This window comes from Rhinopithecus roxellana, chromosome 10, assembly GCF_007565055.1.
Source record: "Rhinopithecus roxellana isolate Shanxi Qingling chromosome 10, ASM756505v1, whole genome shotgun sequence".
Classification (NCBI taxonomy): Eukaryota; Metazoa; Chordata; class Mammalia; order Primates; family Cercopithecidae; genus Rhinopithecus; species Rhinopithecus roxellana.
Window position 1 is genome coordinate 8,910,054 of NC_044558.1, and position 17,197 is coordinate 8,927,250.

Sequence of the window (17,197 nt, forward strand, 5' to 3'; positions counted from 1 at the left end):
CGAGAGCAACTTCAGTGAAATAGCAGAAACTAAATTCTTAGTTATTAAGGAGAGAACTCAGAAATGCAGGTGACACATGTAGACTCTTCTTTTGAGAAATTTCGTTACAGGAAGAGAAAAGCTTCTACGCTTGAGAGATTGAGATTCCGAAAGTCTTTTCAGGACGGGCGGGATTCAGTGCCCTCAGAAGCCACAGTGAAAGACCAGGGGCGGGGAGGGGTTGGAAACACAGAGTTCACTGAAGGGACAGAGACATGGAGAGTCAGCTCGAGTGTGGGCAGGGAACGCTGCCACCCTGGAGAAGCCAGGTGGGGTAATTTTGAGGCAGGATGGGTCCAGCACACGTTACCTCGGACTCCCTGGGTGCTCACATAGTCGGCAGCACAGAGCCACCGTGAGCCATGCCCTTTGCACTAAGAGCAGCAGCAAGCCCTGCTGCCCTCATGGCTGTTTTCACACCTCCACCCTGGAATACAGCACATGCTATTTTAACAGAGCGTATTCCACATTTTCTCTACCGGAGGTGCGTATTTGTACATGTGTCATTCCAACAGTCCTTTCCTCCAGAGTGTCTTAAAGTAAGGTTTGGTGGAAAGGGGCTTTTTCACAAAATCTTGCAGTGCCCGGGAGGCTTGAGGAACATTTCGTAGTAGAAATGTTATAATGGAGGAGACTAAGGTGCTGAGATACGAGACTTCATGCTTAAGTTATAGAAAGGGCTGGCAGAATTCATGGGAACAAACTTGTTTTGCAGTTGAGCGATAATTGGTTTACTCTGGGAGTGTGTTTAGATGTTTTGTTATTGTTTGTGTTTAGATACAAAGCTTTCAGCACATGCACAGAACATGGCATCTGCGTATCTAGGGGACTGATAGGGTGAGCTTACGTGCTGCCCATAATTGTGGTGTTTTTAATAAAGTCAACAAGAAGACAATGTGTTTCACCGTAAGACTTGCGGTGGTGGGATTACTTGGCAGTATTAGAAAATGGACAGTGGGAAATGGAAAATCCCATTGGATTACTCCTTAGATCTACTACATTTGGCTTTGTAGCCTTAACAAGTCAATAAAAGGAAGGGGAAAGAAGGAATCAATTCATTGTGACTAGAATGTAATGAGCACTTTCATTAAATCACAATTCAATTTGTACTCTTTGGGAAATTCTTTTCTGGTTTTAAGCCTTAAGGGGCCTGCCTTGAAGAGGAGGTGAGGAAGACAAGCAGGTGTGGGAGGTGTGGGAAGGGGCGTGGGTAGCGGGCAGGGAGTCGAAGAGAGCAAGAATACCTCGAGCAGTATCTGTTAGGGGAAGTTTCAGACGCTAATACACGTCTTTCCCAACTTATCCACAGAATCCATTGCATCCCAAGGCCATGCAAAACCTGCCTCTTTTCATGGGATGCACATGGCAAAGAAATGCAGATACCCACCTTTACTGTGGAGATATGTTGCAGGGCCCCCAGTGGATGCTGAAACTGTAGATGGTACTGGAGCCTGTAGATCCTGTTTTCTCCTGTACATACATACCCGAGATAAAGTTTAGTTTATAAATTAGGTACAGTCAGAGATTAATAGTAAACTAGGACAGTGATAACAATACTCAGAACAGCATGCACTGTGAAACTTATGAATTGTTTATTTCTGGAATTTTCCATTTAATATTTCCAGATCACAGTTGACTGAGGGTAATTAAAAGCGTGGAAACGGAAACCGCGGACAAGGGGGCGCTGCTGCATTTTAGTATAATGAGATGCTAGTCCATTTCAGGTTTTGTTTTCACACCTGTGCTGTATAACACATTCATCTAAGTTTTTAGTTTGGTTTCCCACATTGCCTATCTTTCCTAAGCGATCTAAAAGCTTTAACAACACGCCTGTACTCCTTTGACTTCAGAATGACTAAAGCTTTACAATCAAAGTCAACAAAATAAAAATCACATTTTAAAAGTAATCACAGTTACACAAGAGAGTTGATCCTTGAGATTCTTTCAAAACGAGAAAAAATAGAATGGATCAAGTACCGGTGAAATGTATCCCTACTCAGCTGTGCCCACGTGTAATACTGCTTTCAGATAAAACGTGAACCGTGCCTAATCCCTGGAGAACAGAGAAAGGCCTACCAGATGGAAAGCAACTCCAACTAGTGAAGGAACACTTCCTTCTCTAAACTTTTCAATTCTGTGATTCCCTCTATTTTTAAACACCTTTTCCCAGGCATAGCATACATTAGACCCTGGAGAAAGCGTAGCCTTCTAGTCTGCCTCTATTTTTTTTTTTCACCTTAATCTTATTCCACCGCTTCTTGTTATACTTCCTCCTCCAGTGCTAAATCACTCGTCCCCCTTCTTGTTTACACCCTCCTGGCATTTGTAGGTAATAATCACATTTCCCTGCCCTTCCTTTTTACGTAGTTCAGGTCTACATGTTTAGTTTTTCTAATCCTGCCTCATAAAATGATTCTTTCAGCTTCTTAGTCATGCTGCCATTTTTCTTTGAACTTACTCCAGTTTGTCTCCATTTTTCTAGTAATGAGGTGTCTGAAACGGAACACAGTGCCCTTAGGTGTGGCCTCGCCGAAACTGTGTAATGGAATGGGGGTCTGCTCAGGAGTGATGCCCATGTCTGGCCAGCCCAGGGCCTTTTGTCTCTCTTGAAGAGCTGGAATTGCTTCCGTCAAGAGCCAGTGATTCCGTGCTCCAGAACTGCAGTGAGCAGCCCAGTGCCTTTCCTCCTCTGTGCCTCACCTCATACTGTGTTTCCATTGAAATGACCCTTTTCTGTCCCCTGCTGGCAAGAAAATACCCACCCCCACCCCGCCTTCCTTTCTGTCCAGACTGAAGGCAGTAGCATTTTATCTCTACCTCTTTGTGGCAGTTACTACACTGTTTTGCGTAGAGCACTCAGTCAATTTTTTTAAAGAGTTTTTTGTTGTTGCTTTTTTTTTTTTTTTTTTTTTTGAGACGGAGTCTCGCTCTTGTCACCCAGGCTGGAGTGCAATGGCACCATCTCGGCTCACTGCAAGCTCCGCCTCCCGGGTTCAAGTGATTCTCCTGCCTCAGCCTCCTGAGTAGCTGGGATTACAGGCACCCGCCACCACTCTCGGCTAATTTTTTGTATTTTTGGTAGATGGGGTTTCACCATGTTGGGCAGGCTGGTCTCGAACTCCTGATCTCAAGTAATCTGCCCACCTCGGCCTCCCATAATGCTGGAATTACAGACGTGAGCCACTGTGCCCAGCCAATTTTTTTATAGTTTTATTGAGATATAATTTACATACATACAACTCACCCATTGCGGGTACATAATTCAGTAGGTTTAGTGTGTTCTCAGAGTTGTGCAGCCATCACCATAGTCAATTTTCGAGCATTTTTGTCACCCCAAAAGGAAACCCCCACCCATTAGCAGTCACTGCCAATCACCCCATCCTGCCCCAGCCTCACGCAGCTGCTACTCTTACTTCCCAACTCTGGATTCGGCTACTCTGGAATTTCATTAAGAATGGAATCAGGCTGGGCATGGTGGCTCACGCCTGTAATCCCAGCACTTTGGGAGACCAAGGTGGGCAGATGGCTTGAGCCCAGGAGTTCGAGTCCAGCCTGGGCAACGTGGCAAAACACCCATCTCTACAAAAAAATACAAAAATTAGCCAGGTGTAGTGGCATTTGCATATAGTCCCAGCTACTTGGGAGTCTAACACGGGAGGATCACTTGAGTCTGGGAGGTGGAGGTTGCAGTGAGCTGAGATTTGCCACTGCACTCCAGCCTGAGCAACAGAATGAGACCCTGTCTCAAAACTAAAACAAGAATAGAATCTTACAATATGTGGTCTTTTGAGACCGGCTTCTTTCATTTAGCGTCATGTTTTTGTATACTTTACGTAGTGTAGCTTTACATAATGTAACGTGTCAGAACTTTGTTCCTTTTTATTGGCCAGTCAGTTAATACTTTTTTTTTTTTTTTTTTTTTTTGAGGCGGAGTCTCGCTCTGTCGCCCGGACTGGAGTGCAGTGGCCAGATCTCAGCTCACTGCAAGCTCCGCCTCCCGAGTTTACGCCATTCTCCTGCCTCAGCCTCCCGAGTAGCTGGGACTACAGGCGCCCGCCACTTCGCCCGGCTAGTTTTTGTATTTTTAGTAGAGACGGGGTTTCACCGTGTTAGCCAGGATGGTCTCGATCTCCTGACCTCGTGATCCGCCCGTCTCGGCCTCCCAAAGTGCTGGGATTACAGGCTTGAGCCACCGCGCCCGGCCCAGTTAATACTTTTTGAGTGGATATTTTATACACTTCAATTTTTGCCTCCTTAAGGTTGTAGAGTATCAGAATTTTGCCTTTAAAAGTATATACAGTTTTAAAGGGTGTTTATTATTTATGTTACATATTTTCGTCTATTATTGCAAAATTGATGTTGCTTGTGCTGTAAACAGTACTGAAGTATGTAAAGTAAAATTGAAACTCCTTCCATCCACTGAGGGCTTTTTTTTTTTTTTTTTTGGAGACAGAGTCTCTGCTCTGTCACCCAGGCTGGAGTACAGTAGCACGATCTCGCCTCACTGCAGCCTCTGCCTCCGGGGTTCAAGCTTTTTTGTGCCTCAGCTTCCTGAGTAGCTGGGACTACAGGCGCTCACCACCACATGTGACTGATTTTTTTTTGTATTTTTAGTAGAGATGGGGTTTCACCATGTTGGCCAGGCTGGCCTCAAACTCCTGACCTCAAGTGATCCGCCTACCTCCCAAAGTGCTAGGATTACAGGCGTGAACTACCACGCCCGGCCTCACTGAGGTCTTTAAAAACTCTTTGTTCCAACTGGGCGCGGTGGCTCACGCCTGTAATCTCATCACTTTTGGAGGCTGAGGCGGGCGGATCACAAGGTCAGGAGATCAAGACCATCCTGGCTAATACAGTGAAACCCCGTCTCTACTAAAAATATAAAAAACTAGCCGGGCGTGGTGGCGGCACCTGTAGTCCCAGCTACTCGGGAGGCTGAGGCAGGAGAATGGGGTGAACCCGGGATGTGGAGCTTGCAGTGAGCCGAGATCGCACCCCTGCACTCCAGCCTGGGTGACAGAGTGAGACTCTGTCTCAAAAAAAAAAAAAAAGAAAAGAAAAAAAAATTCTTTGTTCCCACAAATTGCCTTAGTAAACATACGTGTACATAGATTCTTAAATTTCTTACTGGTGTTTCTATTGAATATACTCTAAAAGTAGAATTATTTGGTCAAAGGAAATATAGAATTAAATTTGGCTGATGAGACCAAATTTCTCCCCTACTAACAGTTGTCCCACAGGTCATTGCTTCAGTGTCCCACTTCCCATGCCTTAATCAACTCTGATTGTCAGTGACCTCAAAATGTCTGCCCGTGTGATCGGGGAAAAACATAAACCTATCTTGTGTAGTTTATATTTCTTGTTTGTTTGTTTTGAGTTTTCCTTTTCCTTTTTTTTTTTTTTTTGAGACAGAGTCTCACTCTGTTGCCCAGGCTGGAGTGCAGTGGTGCAATCTCGGCTCACTGCAAGCTCCACCTCCCGGGTTCAAGCAATTCTCCTGCCTCAGCCTCCTGAGTAGCTGGGATTACAGGTGCCCACCACCATGCCCAGCTAATTTTTTGTTTTTTTTTTTAGTAGAGATGGGGTTTCCCCATGCTGATCAGGCTGGTCTCGATCTCCTGACCTCGTGATCTGCCCGCCTCAGCCTCCCAAAGTGCTGGGATTACAGGCATGAGCCACCGCGCTGGGTCTTCTTGTTCTTTTTTTGAGACAGGGTCTCGCTGTGTTGCCCAGGCTAGAGTGCAGCAATACAATCATATAGCTCATTGCAGCCTCAACCTCCTGGGCTCAAGAGTTCCTCCCACCTCAGCCTCCAGAGTGGCGAGAACTACAGGCATGCACAACCACACCTGACCAATTTTTTCATTTTAATTTTTTGTAGAGATAGGATCTCTCTATGTTGCCCAGGCTGGTCTTTTATCTCCTGGGCTCAAGTGATCTGCCTGCCTCAGCCTCCCAAAGTGCTGGGGTTACAGGTGTGAGTCCCCACACCTGGTCAATATTTCTTTTTTTTTCTGAGACAGAGTCTCACTTTGTCACCCAGGCTGGAGTGCAGTGGCGTGATCCTGGCCCACTGCAACCTCCACCTCCTGGATTCAAGCAATTCTTCTGCCTCTGCCACCCAAGTAGCTGGGATTATAGGCACCCGCCACCACGCCCAGCTAATTTCTGTATTTTTAGTAGAGACAGAGTTTCACTATATTGGCCAGACTGATCTTAAACTCCTGACCTCGTGATCTGCTCACTTTGGCCTCCTAAAGTGCTGGGATTACAAGCGTGAGCCACTGCGTCTGGCCATATTTAATTATTAATGAAGTTGGGTATTATTTTTGTGCTTGTTAGCCATTTGTATTTCTTCTGTGAGTTTTTTGTTCATATTCTCTGCTTGTTTTTCTATTAGGTTATAGGTTTTTAGGCTTATAGTACCACTTCATAATACATTGATGTCAATCCTTTGTCTTTTTGTTTTGTATTTATTATGTTTTTCAAGCCATCATTTGTACTTTAATTACATTTATAGCTCTTCTGTCTCCATAGACATTTTAAATTTCTAAATAGTCCAACTTGCCCTTATATTCGTTTATGACTTCTGAATTTAAAAGCACCTACCCTCCTCCCCAAAATAAAGCTAAAAATACTTTTCTGTCTCCCATCCTAAGATTATAAAAAATATGCTCTTAAGTTTACTTTCAGTATTTTCACAGCATAGGTTTTAATTATACATCTTTAACCAGTTTGGAATTTATGTTGCTGTATGGTATGAGCAAGAATACAACCATAAATGGGCCCAGCTGACCCAGTACAGTTCATTGACTTCATATGCCTCCTGGTCATATCCTAAATCCCACTCCTTTAATGGTATCAACCCAATACTCTTCTAATTATTGTACTTTTATGGCATGTTTTATTTGGTAAAGCAAGTCTTAATATCACTCTTCTTTCTTTAAAATATTTTCTTGACTCTTCTCTATGTTTATACTTCAGGATAAATGTTAGAATCCATTATCAAATTCCAAAAAGAACCTTTAGGATTTCTTTGGAAATGTATTATACACACAAATACAGACATAAATAAAGCCTCGAATAAGGCATGATAAAATATATAGCAGTGGTTATCTCTAGATGATGGTAATATTTGGGGTGATTTTTTTCTTGTTTTTTTTTATTTTCCAAAGTTTTTACAGTATTTGTGAAGCACTTTTTACTTTATTTTATTTTATTTTATTTTTGAGATAGAGTCTCGCTCTGTCACCAAGACTGGAGTACAGTGGTGCGATCTCGGCTCACTGCAACCTCCGCTTCCTGGGTTCAAGCGATTCTCCTGACACAGCCTCCCAAGTAGCTGGGACTACAGGTGCCCGCCACCACGCCCGGCTAATTTTTGTATTTTTAGTAGAGGCGAGGTTTCACCATGTTGGCCAGGCTGGTCTCGAACTCCTGACCTCAAGTGATCCACCCGCCTCTGCCTCCCAAAGTGCTGGGATTACAGGCGTAAGCCACCGTGCCCGGCTGGAATAAAGACTATTTCATGGGAAATAAATAAGTGACTTATAGAGAGTGAAGAAGAGATACCTGGCTCAGAATATAAACTAGAATTGTCTGGAATATTCCCAGGAAGGATCAAGCTGGAATCGAGCTACTGAAGCAGCACCACACACAACCTCTTCTGTAACTTGTTTGGTGTCAGTTCTGCTGAGACTTTAAAGTTTGTAGCCTTTTCACTTAGCAGCATTTCTGGGGTGTTTTCTATGCAGCTGTATTTACAAGGTACCCAGCCTCCTAGCTTTCCCTATTATTCTTATTCATGTGGCACAGCCAGAGCTTGAGATACATCAAGGCAATGTCGTCTAAATCTGGCCCCTCAGTGTCCTGGTCTGTTAGTCACCGTTTAGCAGAAAGAAGATTACTAGGTCTATTCTTAACTCTGATATATTTAAGAAGCACTGTGCTAATTCTTGACTCAGAGCATCTGGATTCTTTTTTTCTTTTCTTTTTTTCTTGCCCTGTCTTATGGTGCCAAGCATCTAGATTTCTTTTTTTTTTTTTTTTTTTTTTTGCTTGTTTTAAGATGGAATCTCAGCTGGGTGTGGTGGCTCACACCTGTAATCTCAACATTTTGGGAGGCCAAGGCAGGAGGGTCACTTGAGGCCAGGGGTTTCAAGACCAGCCTGGGCAACATAGTTAGACCCCACTTCTAAAAAAAAAAAGAAAAAGAAAAGAAAAAAGAAATACAAAAATTAGCCAGGCATGGTGGTACACATCTGTAATGCCGGCTACTTGGGAGGCTGCAGCAGGAGGATCACAGGAGCTCAGGAGGTCGAGGCCACAGCAAGCCTGATCAAACCACTGCACTCCAGCCTGGACAACCGAGGGAGACCCTGTCTCAAATTAATAGAGAGAGAGAGAGAGAAGAAGGGAGAGAGGGAAGGAGGGAGGAAGGGAGGAAGGAAGGAAAGAAGGAAAGAAAAAGAAAGAAAGGAAAGGAAAGAGAGAAAGAGGCTCACGCCTGTAATCTCAGCACTTTGGGAGGCCGAGACGGGCGGATCACGAGGTCAGGAGATCGAGACCATCCTGGCTAACACGGTGAAACTCCGTCTCTACTAAAAATATAAAAAATTAGCTGAGCGAGGTGGCAGGTGCCTGTAGTCCCAGCTACTTGGGAGGCTGAGACAGGAGAATGGCGTGAACTCAGGAGGCGGAGGTTGCAGTGAGCTGAGATTGCGCCACTGCACTCCAGCCTGGGCGACAGAGCAGACTCCATCTCAAAAAAGAAAAAAAAAGAGAGAGAGAAAGAAAAGAAAGATAGATGGGGTCTCACTATGTTGCCCAGGCTGGACTCAAACTCCTGGGCTCAAACGATTCCCGCACCCTCAGCCTCCCGAGTAGCTGGGATTACAGGCGTGCACCGCTGTACCAAGCTCCCTTTTTGCTTTTTAATCTATATGCTCTTGCTGGGTGATCTTATCCATTTAATAACAGAACACCTCATATTTGTCAGGCATTTTCTATTTGTTAGGCATTACATTGCACTTTATATGACTGTCTCATTAAATCCTTAAAACAGCCATATGAGGTAGCACAGGAGCTCACTTCTGTAATCTCAGCACTTTGGGAGGCTGAGGCAGAGGCAGGAGGATTACTTGAGCCCAGGCATTCAAGACAAGCGTAGGCAACATAGACTCCCATCTCTCCAAAAAATTAAACTTGAAGACATTGGCCTGACATGGTTATTATTGCCTCATTTTACAGATGAGGAAACTGAGACTCGGAGAAGTCAAGATCAGATAACTCATTGGCAGAACTGCCCTTGAAACCCAGGCAGCCTAACTCCAGAGCCTGTGTTCTTAACTACACTTTATACGCCGTTTTTAATTTTCCTCCTTTCTTTCCTAAAACCTGCTCTGCCTCCTACATTTTCGGTCTTATTTGTCCAGTTATCCCCAGCTAGAACTGTCAGAAATGATTCTCCGGTTCTCCCTCACTTAACGCCTCCTCCTTTTAGTCCTGCCTTTGAAGATGCTCAGACCCGTGTGTTCCTTTCCACGTCCCGACCCTCCCTCGCGTCAGCCCCGCCTAACCCCGACCTGGGCTCGGCGCAGGAGCTGCCCTTGGTCACTCTTCCTTCTGCTCAGTCTAAGAAAGTGAAGGTGCTCATGTCACTGGACCATTTAAAAGTTCGTGGACTTCCTTTTTGTGGTTTTGCTTTGGGTTTGGTTTTGAAGCAGATCACACTGGAACTCCCTCACTTCACATGCTCAGTCCGGCCCTCGCGTGTGTTTTCAGCTCCATTTCCTGTCATTCTCCACCCACTCCCTGTGCCTTACATTCCTGCCATCCTGAGGCTTCCCTTTTTGCAAGATCTGGGCCAGGCCTGTCCTAGCTCCACGCATCAGCCTTTGTTCTTTTGCTCTAAGCCTCCTCTGTCTTTGATCTCCCAGACAGACTCTAGTCAGCTCTCAAGATCCAGACCCCATGCCTCTTTCGTAGCGTTTCCTCAGATTCCTCCGGGGTGAGACAGTCGCTCTTCGGGCTGCCACAGCACATGCTCAAGCCTCAGCTGTGGCCTCACTCTGCTGGGTGGTCGTTTATCTGTTTACGTGCTTGTCTCCATTCACCTAAATGGGTCTTTAGGACAAGGACCGAATCCCTTCAGCTTTCAGCACCGAGCACAGAGTAGCGCTCAGTAAATGTCGGTGAAAACGCTTGAAGGAATGGGAAAGAGGTTGTTAAAAACAACAGGAAGTTAGAAATATACTTACTTCTAAGCAAAGGGATTATCTTGTGTTTCTCAGAGTAATCTCTTCAGCTAAATCAGCAGGCCTCAGGTGGGGCAGGCTAATGTACCGAATGAAAGTGACACACAGCAAATGGAGAAGTCCTTTAAATTGTAAGTTCCCTCAGGGCAAGGGTCACTCCTCAAGGTTGAGATCCTATCTGAGATCACCATGCCCCTCTCTCCCACTCTCACGCAGGTTCGTGAGCCTGTGACTTGGTGGAGAGAACATTCTGTTTAGAGTGAGAGGCCAGGGCTAAAGCCACAGCTCTGCAAAAATAATCAGCTTTGGGCCTAGAACCAGTGACTTTTTGGGCCTCACTTGCATGAAGACACATTCGATCCTTACTCTTACACTTTTCTTATGGTTAGTGTTCATGCAGAGAGACTTCACATCGAAAGTGCCTTCTCTGTCGTGTATTGATGAAACATAATTCTTAGCTCAGTGCAAGTGAGATTGTTGTATCTGAAATCCGTCTCTCCTTTCCCTTTCAGCTTCAGGATGAGCTAGAGAAAGGTGAACGGGACAATGCAGAACTGCAGGAGTTTGCCAACGCCATTCTTCAGCAGATAGCAGACCATTGTCCCGACATCCTAGAGCAAGTGGTCAACGCCCTGGAAGAGTCCTCTTGACCCTGCTTTGTGGGGAAGCCTGAGGTAGTCAACCCAGGGGCCAAGAAAGGAGAACTACAAGGAACAGGCGCCCGGAACCTTCTTGGCACCAAACACTACAAACTTCATCCCATCTTGCTCACTTGAAGAAGTGTGATTCCAGCACCGTCTCTACATCTGCCATCTTTCTCTGCCTTCCTGCTTTGGATGTGGTCTCTACACTAACCTTGATGTCCAGGGTAGATAAAAGGTGAATGTCTCTGAAGAACTGCCACCTGGTCGTCAACAGTGACTGTGGAAGCTGGTGGCTCGGCCCTGACAGAGGGCCATGGAGCAGAGGAGCCTCTCATCTCCTGTCCTGTGACGTGCGAATGAAACCAGGAATGTACTTGGAGTTCAACGGGCTGAGAGGATGCCTCCAGTGGACCAGAGAGCTGAGTGATCTAATATCACAATAGGTGCTTTCTCCTAAAAGGGTAAAAAACAATCTCAAAAAGATGAGAAAAAGAGAAGGGGGAAGGGAAGAGAAAATCGACTCTTCTTTTCACTGTCTCTTCTGCTTACTTTCCACATGAGATGCTTTATACCGGGGAGCCGTGAGCAGGCCCCACGATGGCTTGGGAGCACTCGTCCCCCAAGGTCTGAGTCTTCACCCAGCCCTGACTGTCTGTCCCAGCCTTCCTTACTCTGTTCCTCAGCCAGTTAACAAGAAGATGGTGTAAGGTGTTCTCCACCAGTCTCTCCTGTTTGAGACTGTTGACCTTATCATACAATTGGATCAAATGTCTCTAACTGAAGGAGAACATGTGAGGTTAAAAGAGCACCATCCAGGGCAACATAGCGAGACCCTGTCTCTACAAAAAATTAAAAAGAGAACATACAAAGGTGACATACGAGGCCCTGTTGTCCCCACTTGCAACTTTGCCCCATAGCAGATGCCCGTGCCTCAGGGTTGGGCTGTTTTCCCCTGAACACCTCCAGGAGGCTGCCTGCTTTCCCAGCACCCGCATCCCGAGCTCCTGCAGCCCAGTGGCTGCTGAAGTTTTGATCCCTCACTCTGCCTGCTAGCTTTGCCCTAGACTCATCCTCTCAGAACCTCAGCCTCATGTATTACCTGGAACCTTCTTCTGGCATAAATGAAGGTTTCTTGTCCTACACACATTCCTTCCTCGATTATTTCATTCAGAGAATATTTATGAAATGCCTACTGTGTGCAAGTCATCCATCCTTGAAAAGGCCACTTCTCAGTAAGGGAGAGGTGCAGTGGATTCTGTGAGACATACCAGCTGAAGTCAAAGCAGTAAATAGCATGTCCTTCCCCTCCCCGATCTTAAGGTATGTTTTCTAGAAAAGTTCCCTAATGGAATTCGTGAGTTTGGGGGGCTCAGTCACCCACTTGCCTTTGGGATTCCATTTGATGATTCTGGATTTTGGCTGTTTGTTTTTGCCCTTAGAGGGCTCTGAGTATCTACTTGTGGGTGGCCATTTGCTGACATCTGCATGTACCTTGTAGAATTCAGCCAGCTTCATGTTGCCAATCAGAAAGCTGACCCCAAGACTGCAAGTCCAGTTGAAGGTATTGGCATTGTTAAGGACATTTTCCCAAGCGTAGACAACAGAGTCGTAAATAATTAGGCACGAGGAAGTAAACCACTTAACCCAAATCTAGTTCTTTGACCATCTCTACCCCAGAGCCCAGCAGACACTCACATCTCCTGAAAAGAGTTGCTGGACTCGTTGTTTCTTTTTGCATTTTCTCCTCTCCTTTCCCACTTGCTCCGAGAATTTAAAGTCTGCAGAGTCAGCACCGCCTCATCAGTCCAGGAACTTCCCACCACCAGCCCTTGACTGTCCCATTAACTGATGCGGTCAGATCTGCAGCTACCCTTTTCCCTGCTGTGAAACAACCCTCTCCTGTGAGAGGAAACTGTGGCATGTTTCTTATCGAAGGTTTAAATGGACTCTGCTCATAAACCTCTTACTGAGATGCTTCCTGATCGCCAGGCTGGCCAGAGAGGGGTGCAGGGGTTAGATAGTAAGTGGTGGTCGTTTGTGGTCAGTTACCTCAGTTCTGTTTATTGCAGTGCCCATAAACCATATAGAAAGCTCCCAGTACTGAAAGGCAGGAGTATTAGAATCTCACTTTATCCACCTTAATGTAAAGCACTAGGGTATGATCACAGCCTTCACAGGGCCACAGTGGAACCAAGAAAGCAGGCGAGGCCATGCCTACACAAGTGGCCTGGCACTGGCACTGGCCAGCTGCTCTCTCCCTGGTCTATCCAGGAAGGCATCAAGCAGGTGCCCCAGATCCACCCACGTGGCCTTTCTCATCAGGTGCAGCACCTGCCACTCTCAGCCACTGGGTGTGTGACGCTCCTCTTCATCTCAATATTCTCCATCACTGTCCCCCCGGAACAACTGATGGAAGGAAGCCCTCTGTGACGGTGCTTCTGAGAAGAAAAATTTCTGGGACAGATATCATCTGTCTGGTCTCTATGAACAGCAAGGAATCTTGACCCTTCTTGGGCACTATTCTGGCTTCTCAAATGATGTGGAGACTGCCTAAGAGTTCAGTAATAAACGTGGCCTGCCTTTGTGCTGTAGGGCAGAGTGGATGCAGTTTGTAGCATTCAGAGTATCTCATTGAGTCTAAATCATTGAACCAACACTTAACCAAATGTGCCACTCCTGTCACACTAGGACTCGTCATGCCACGCCCCTCTCCTAGTAGTCGTGGTTTCATATGGCCATGCAGCTGCTACTGAAGTTTTATAGCCTTGAAAACGCAATGCAGGTTGCCCTTCATTTTCCCCAGACCCCTCCATTGGCAAGTCTAGTTGCCCTTTAGCACCTAAAGATCTGCACCTCCCATCAGTGTCACCATAAAGAGGGCAAGAAGAAGAGCGGGTGTGATCCCAACGGGGTTTTGTAACTGAAGAAGTACAGTATGAGTGTCTCATGTTTTCATATACCTCTAACCCCCGGTACTCATTGAATCACTGAGGAGGTATCAGTTGAGATTTGCAAGGACTTTGATACCATTTGAAATGGAAAAGATTTTGAACGGGCTTTAACATATTTAAGAAATATGGATGGGGCCGGCCACGGTGGCTCACACCTGTAATCCCAGCACTTTGGGAGGCTGAGGCAGGTGGATCACCTGAGATCAGGAGTTCGAGACCAGCCTGGCCAGGATGACAAAAACCCCGACTCTACTAAAAATACAAAATTAGCCAGGCGTGGTGGCACACGCCTGTAATCCCAGCTACTTGGGAGGCAGGAGAATCACTGGAGCCTGGGAGGCAGAGGCTGCAGTGAGCCGAGATCGCGTCACTGCACTCCAGTCTGGGTGACAGAGACTCCGTTTAAAAAAATATATATATATATATATGGATGGGAATCGCCAAATTCATCTCAGCTCTAACCTTTTAACCTTTGTCCTTGCACTTTATAATCTAAAGAAGATCTACCTGTGGCTCTCGGACTTCCTCATACTTGGGTTTTAGAAATAACTTGTAAAGCAGACTGGACTCAAGGCCGCCTTCAGTGTTGAGAGGGGCATTGTGACTTGCCACTTTCTGTCGATTGAAGTCTGGTTGTCCATGAGGAACTTGCGGACTCACCCACCCCAGAGTGGGAGAAGAGGAAGGCGATGTCATCACAGACACAGTCTTAGCCACCTGCTGAACTAACCCCTCCCTATTGAGGGTCAGGGTTGTCAGGAAACCATCATGTATCACCCAAAATATAAATGTTTCTGGGCTGCCCATCCACTGGCATTTGGATTTGCTGCCAGAGTCCTGTTCCTCCGAGGACCACACCGCCCTCCTGTTGACCATGTTACTTGAGTGTAGGCCTGGTGGCTACCCTCAGAGTCTTTGAGGAAAGAGCCAAGCACGGAAGACCTCGCTGCGTGGAGTATGACACCACATGGCATTTCTCAAGCCCAGCGGACCCCGTGTCAGCAAATACCAGTAATTTAACATCTGTGCCCGGCCTCATCTTCACCTGCCTGGGTTCGGAACTGAGGAGGAAGGAAGAGAAGAGACCGCAGTGCCGCAGATGCCCTCCGCAGGGCAAGGCCGCCCACCCATCACCGCCAGCCCTGGGCTTCTCAGGAGGGGACGTGAACCACTCAAAGGAATGTCTTAAAGAGGATCTGGAGTTTCCCCCGTGCAACTTAGGGAATAATTAGGCAAGAAAAGACATACATTACAGGGAAATCCTTCTGAACAAAATGGCTGTCTTTACCTACTCTTTTTAAGCAAAAACTGTCTCCAGACTTTTTAGTGTCAAAACTGTAACCACCTGTCTCCTGATTTTTTCCAATGTGTTTGGCAAGTGCTGTGACCCTGTTGTAGGCACTTCTCCTGACTCTGGGGGGAAGTGGTTTTCGGGATTGATTTGGGGGCGGGTGTTCGTCCCATCCCACCTCCCCTCTTCTTTCTCTGCTTGTCGATTGTCTGTGTGATTCAGAGAATCGGGGCAGTTACATTGTGTCTGTTGAGATTATTAAAAGATTAAAACGTAGTTGTAGAATGAAGAAGAGCTGTGTTTTAAACATGCAAACCAATATCTTGTTAATAAAGGAATTCAAGTTACAGGGTAGCCACGCTCCCCTCCTCCTGCCAAGCTGGCGTAGGTGGCCCCGGGCTGGCAGCTTAGGAAGCGTGGAGCACACTTCACGGTAGTGCCCGCCTGGGCGAGAGACACCTGCCGAGCAACAGGAACGAGAATCCAGGACTCAGAGCCGCGCAGTTGTGCCAGGGTTTTCCTATACATGCTCAGGACCTCTGGGTAAAGGTTTCACAGTTTGTGACCCCATAACCACCCTCACCCCACGTGGGTCCTAGCTCAGTGTGCCTAATACTGCATGGTAACCTGGGCTTGACCCTGCAGCCCTGCCCAGCAGGCCACAGGACCTCTCCTGCCCAATGGTGCTATCTCATCCAGTGACCGCCCAGCACGGGTGAGCACTGTCCAGCCTGGAGCTTGCAGTCCAGGTGGAACAGACCGTATTCCATGTCAGTTCCTTCTGGCTTCGGGCCCTCAGTTCTTTCCCTTTGAGCTTTTTTCGACCCCAGATCTCCTAGGCCCAGGCTGTCTCTCTTGGGCCCAGAGAAGCCACTGTCAAGAAAGGAATTGAACCCTACTAAAGCCAGAGAATCCACCCCGGCCAAAGCAAGCCCTCTGGGTCCAGCCCCTCTTTCCACGCCACGCCAGTATTGCATCCACCTACTGCAGCTACACATCCTGAGGGCAGCACCACCCACTCGGGCCTGCTGGCCCATGGCAGGACTAGCCCGGGCACCTTCCGGGCACTGCAGGATGTCCAGTGGGGCCTGTGACTTGCTCCCTGCGGCACAGGAAGGAAGTGTTGCACTTTACTGGAGGAGCCGAGGAGCACCTGCCCCCTTGTAGCTTGAGTTCCTTTTGGTAACAGTAGCAGCCTCCATGGTGGTGTCTGTGATGCAAATGCACCCGCTGCCTTCAACTGTATGTGTGTGTTCCTGCTGGAGTTGTGTTACTGACAGGATAATGACATTACAAAGAAATTGTGTTATATTCAACTTTGCCTTGATAATTATTGTAAACACTTTGTTCATTTTTTCTTTTTTATTCACAAACTAAATCCACCAGGAAATTATAAAGTTATTTAAAAACTGTGTGCTGTGTCCTCCTTTGAGTCTCACCCAGCTGCTCGTCTAAGCAAGATGTGTCCGCAAATGCTAGAAAAGATGGACAAGGCCCGCAGTCCCCAAGAGGCCAACTCCAGTGGCAGGCAGCCCGCGGGCCAGGGTCCCAGGATTGACCGTGGGTGTGGGAGTCCCCACACAGCCCTGACGGGCGTGGTGCCGCCTCCCCCAGCCTGCTGTGACCTCGGAGGAGTGAGCCTCCTCTCCCTTCCCGCCTGATCTCCAGGTTGGCAGCTCTCAAAGTCAATTCCCAGTTCCGTTTTTCCTTTACACCCTCAGCCCCGGGCCAGGTTATCCGTGTCAGATCTCACTGTCGCAGAGCTTGGAGTAGGTGCCCAGCACTGAGGGATGGTGTTACTCTCGTGCCAAGATAGAAGAGCCGTAAGGGCGGGCCATCAAGGGAGGGCTTTGCCCAGAACTGGGACTCAGGCTTCCGTGGGGCGTGTTCTGATGCACTGACTCTGAGGCGGGCAGGCTGTGTCACCCAAGTGTGAGTTCCAAGACTGAAAGGAGCTGAGAAGCCCTGTGCTTGGACGCGGCTGTCATTTCCAGCTTTGGTATTTGTCTTGGGCCT

The 17,197-nt window shown here is 47.1% G+C and overlaps 1 protein-coding gene across 6 annotated transcripts in view; it reads left to right on the forward strand.

Annotated features, from left to right (window-relative positions):
* Nucleotides 1-16,591, forward strand: part of ERC1 (ELKS/RAB6-interacting/CAST family member 1) — a 540,835-nt gene extending 524,244 nt beyond the window's left edge. For 5 of the 6 annotated variants that reach the window (XM_030938664.1, XM_010363555.2, XM_010363556.2 and 2 more), the window contains one exon: nt 10,808-11,781. In XM_030938664.1, the coding sequence (XP_030794524.1) occupies nt 10,808-10,945 (138 nt within the window). In that variant the 3' untranslated portion in view covers nt 10,946-11,781. Of the gene's footprint in view, nt 1-10,807 lie in introns of all 6 variants that reach the window. The other variant, XM_010363554.2, reaches the window with a different exon arrangement.
* Nucleotides 16,592-17,197: the final 606 nt, after the last annotated feature.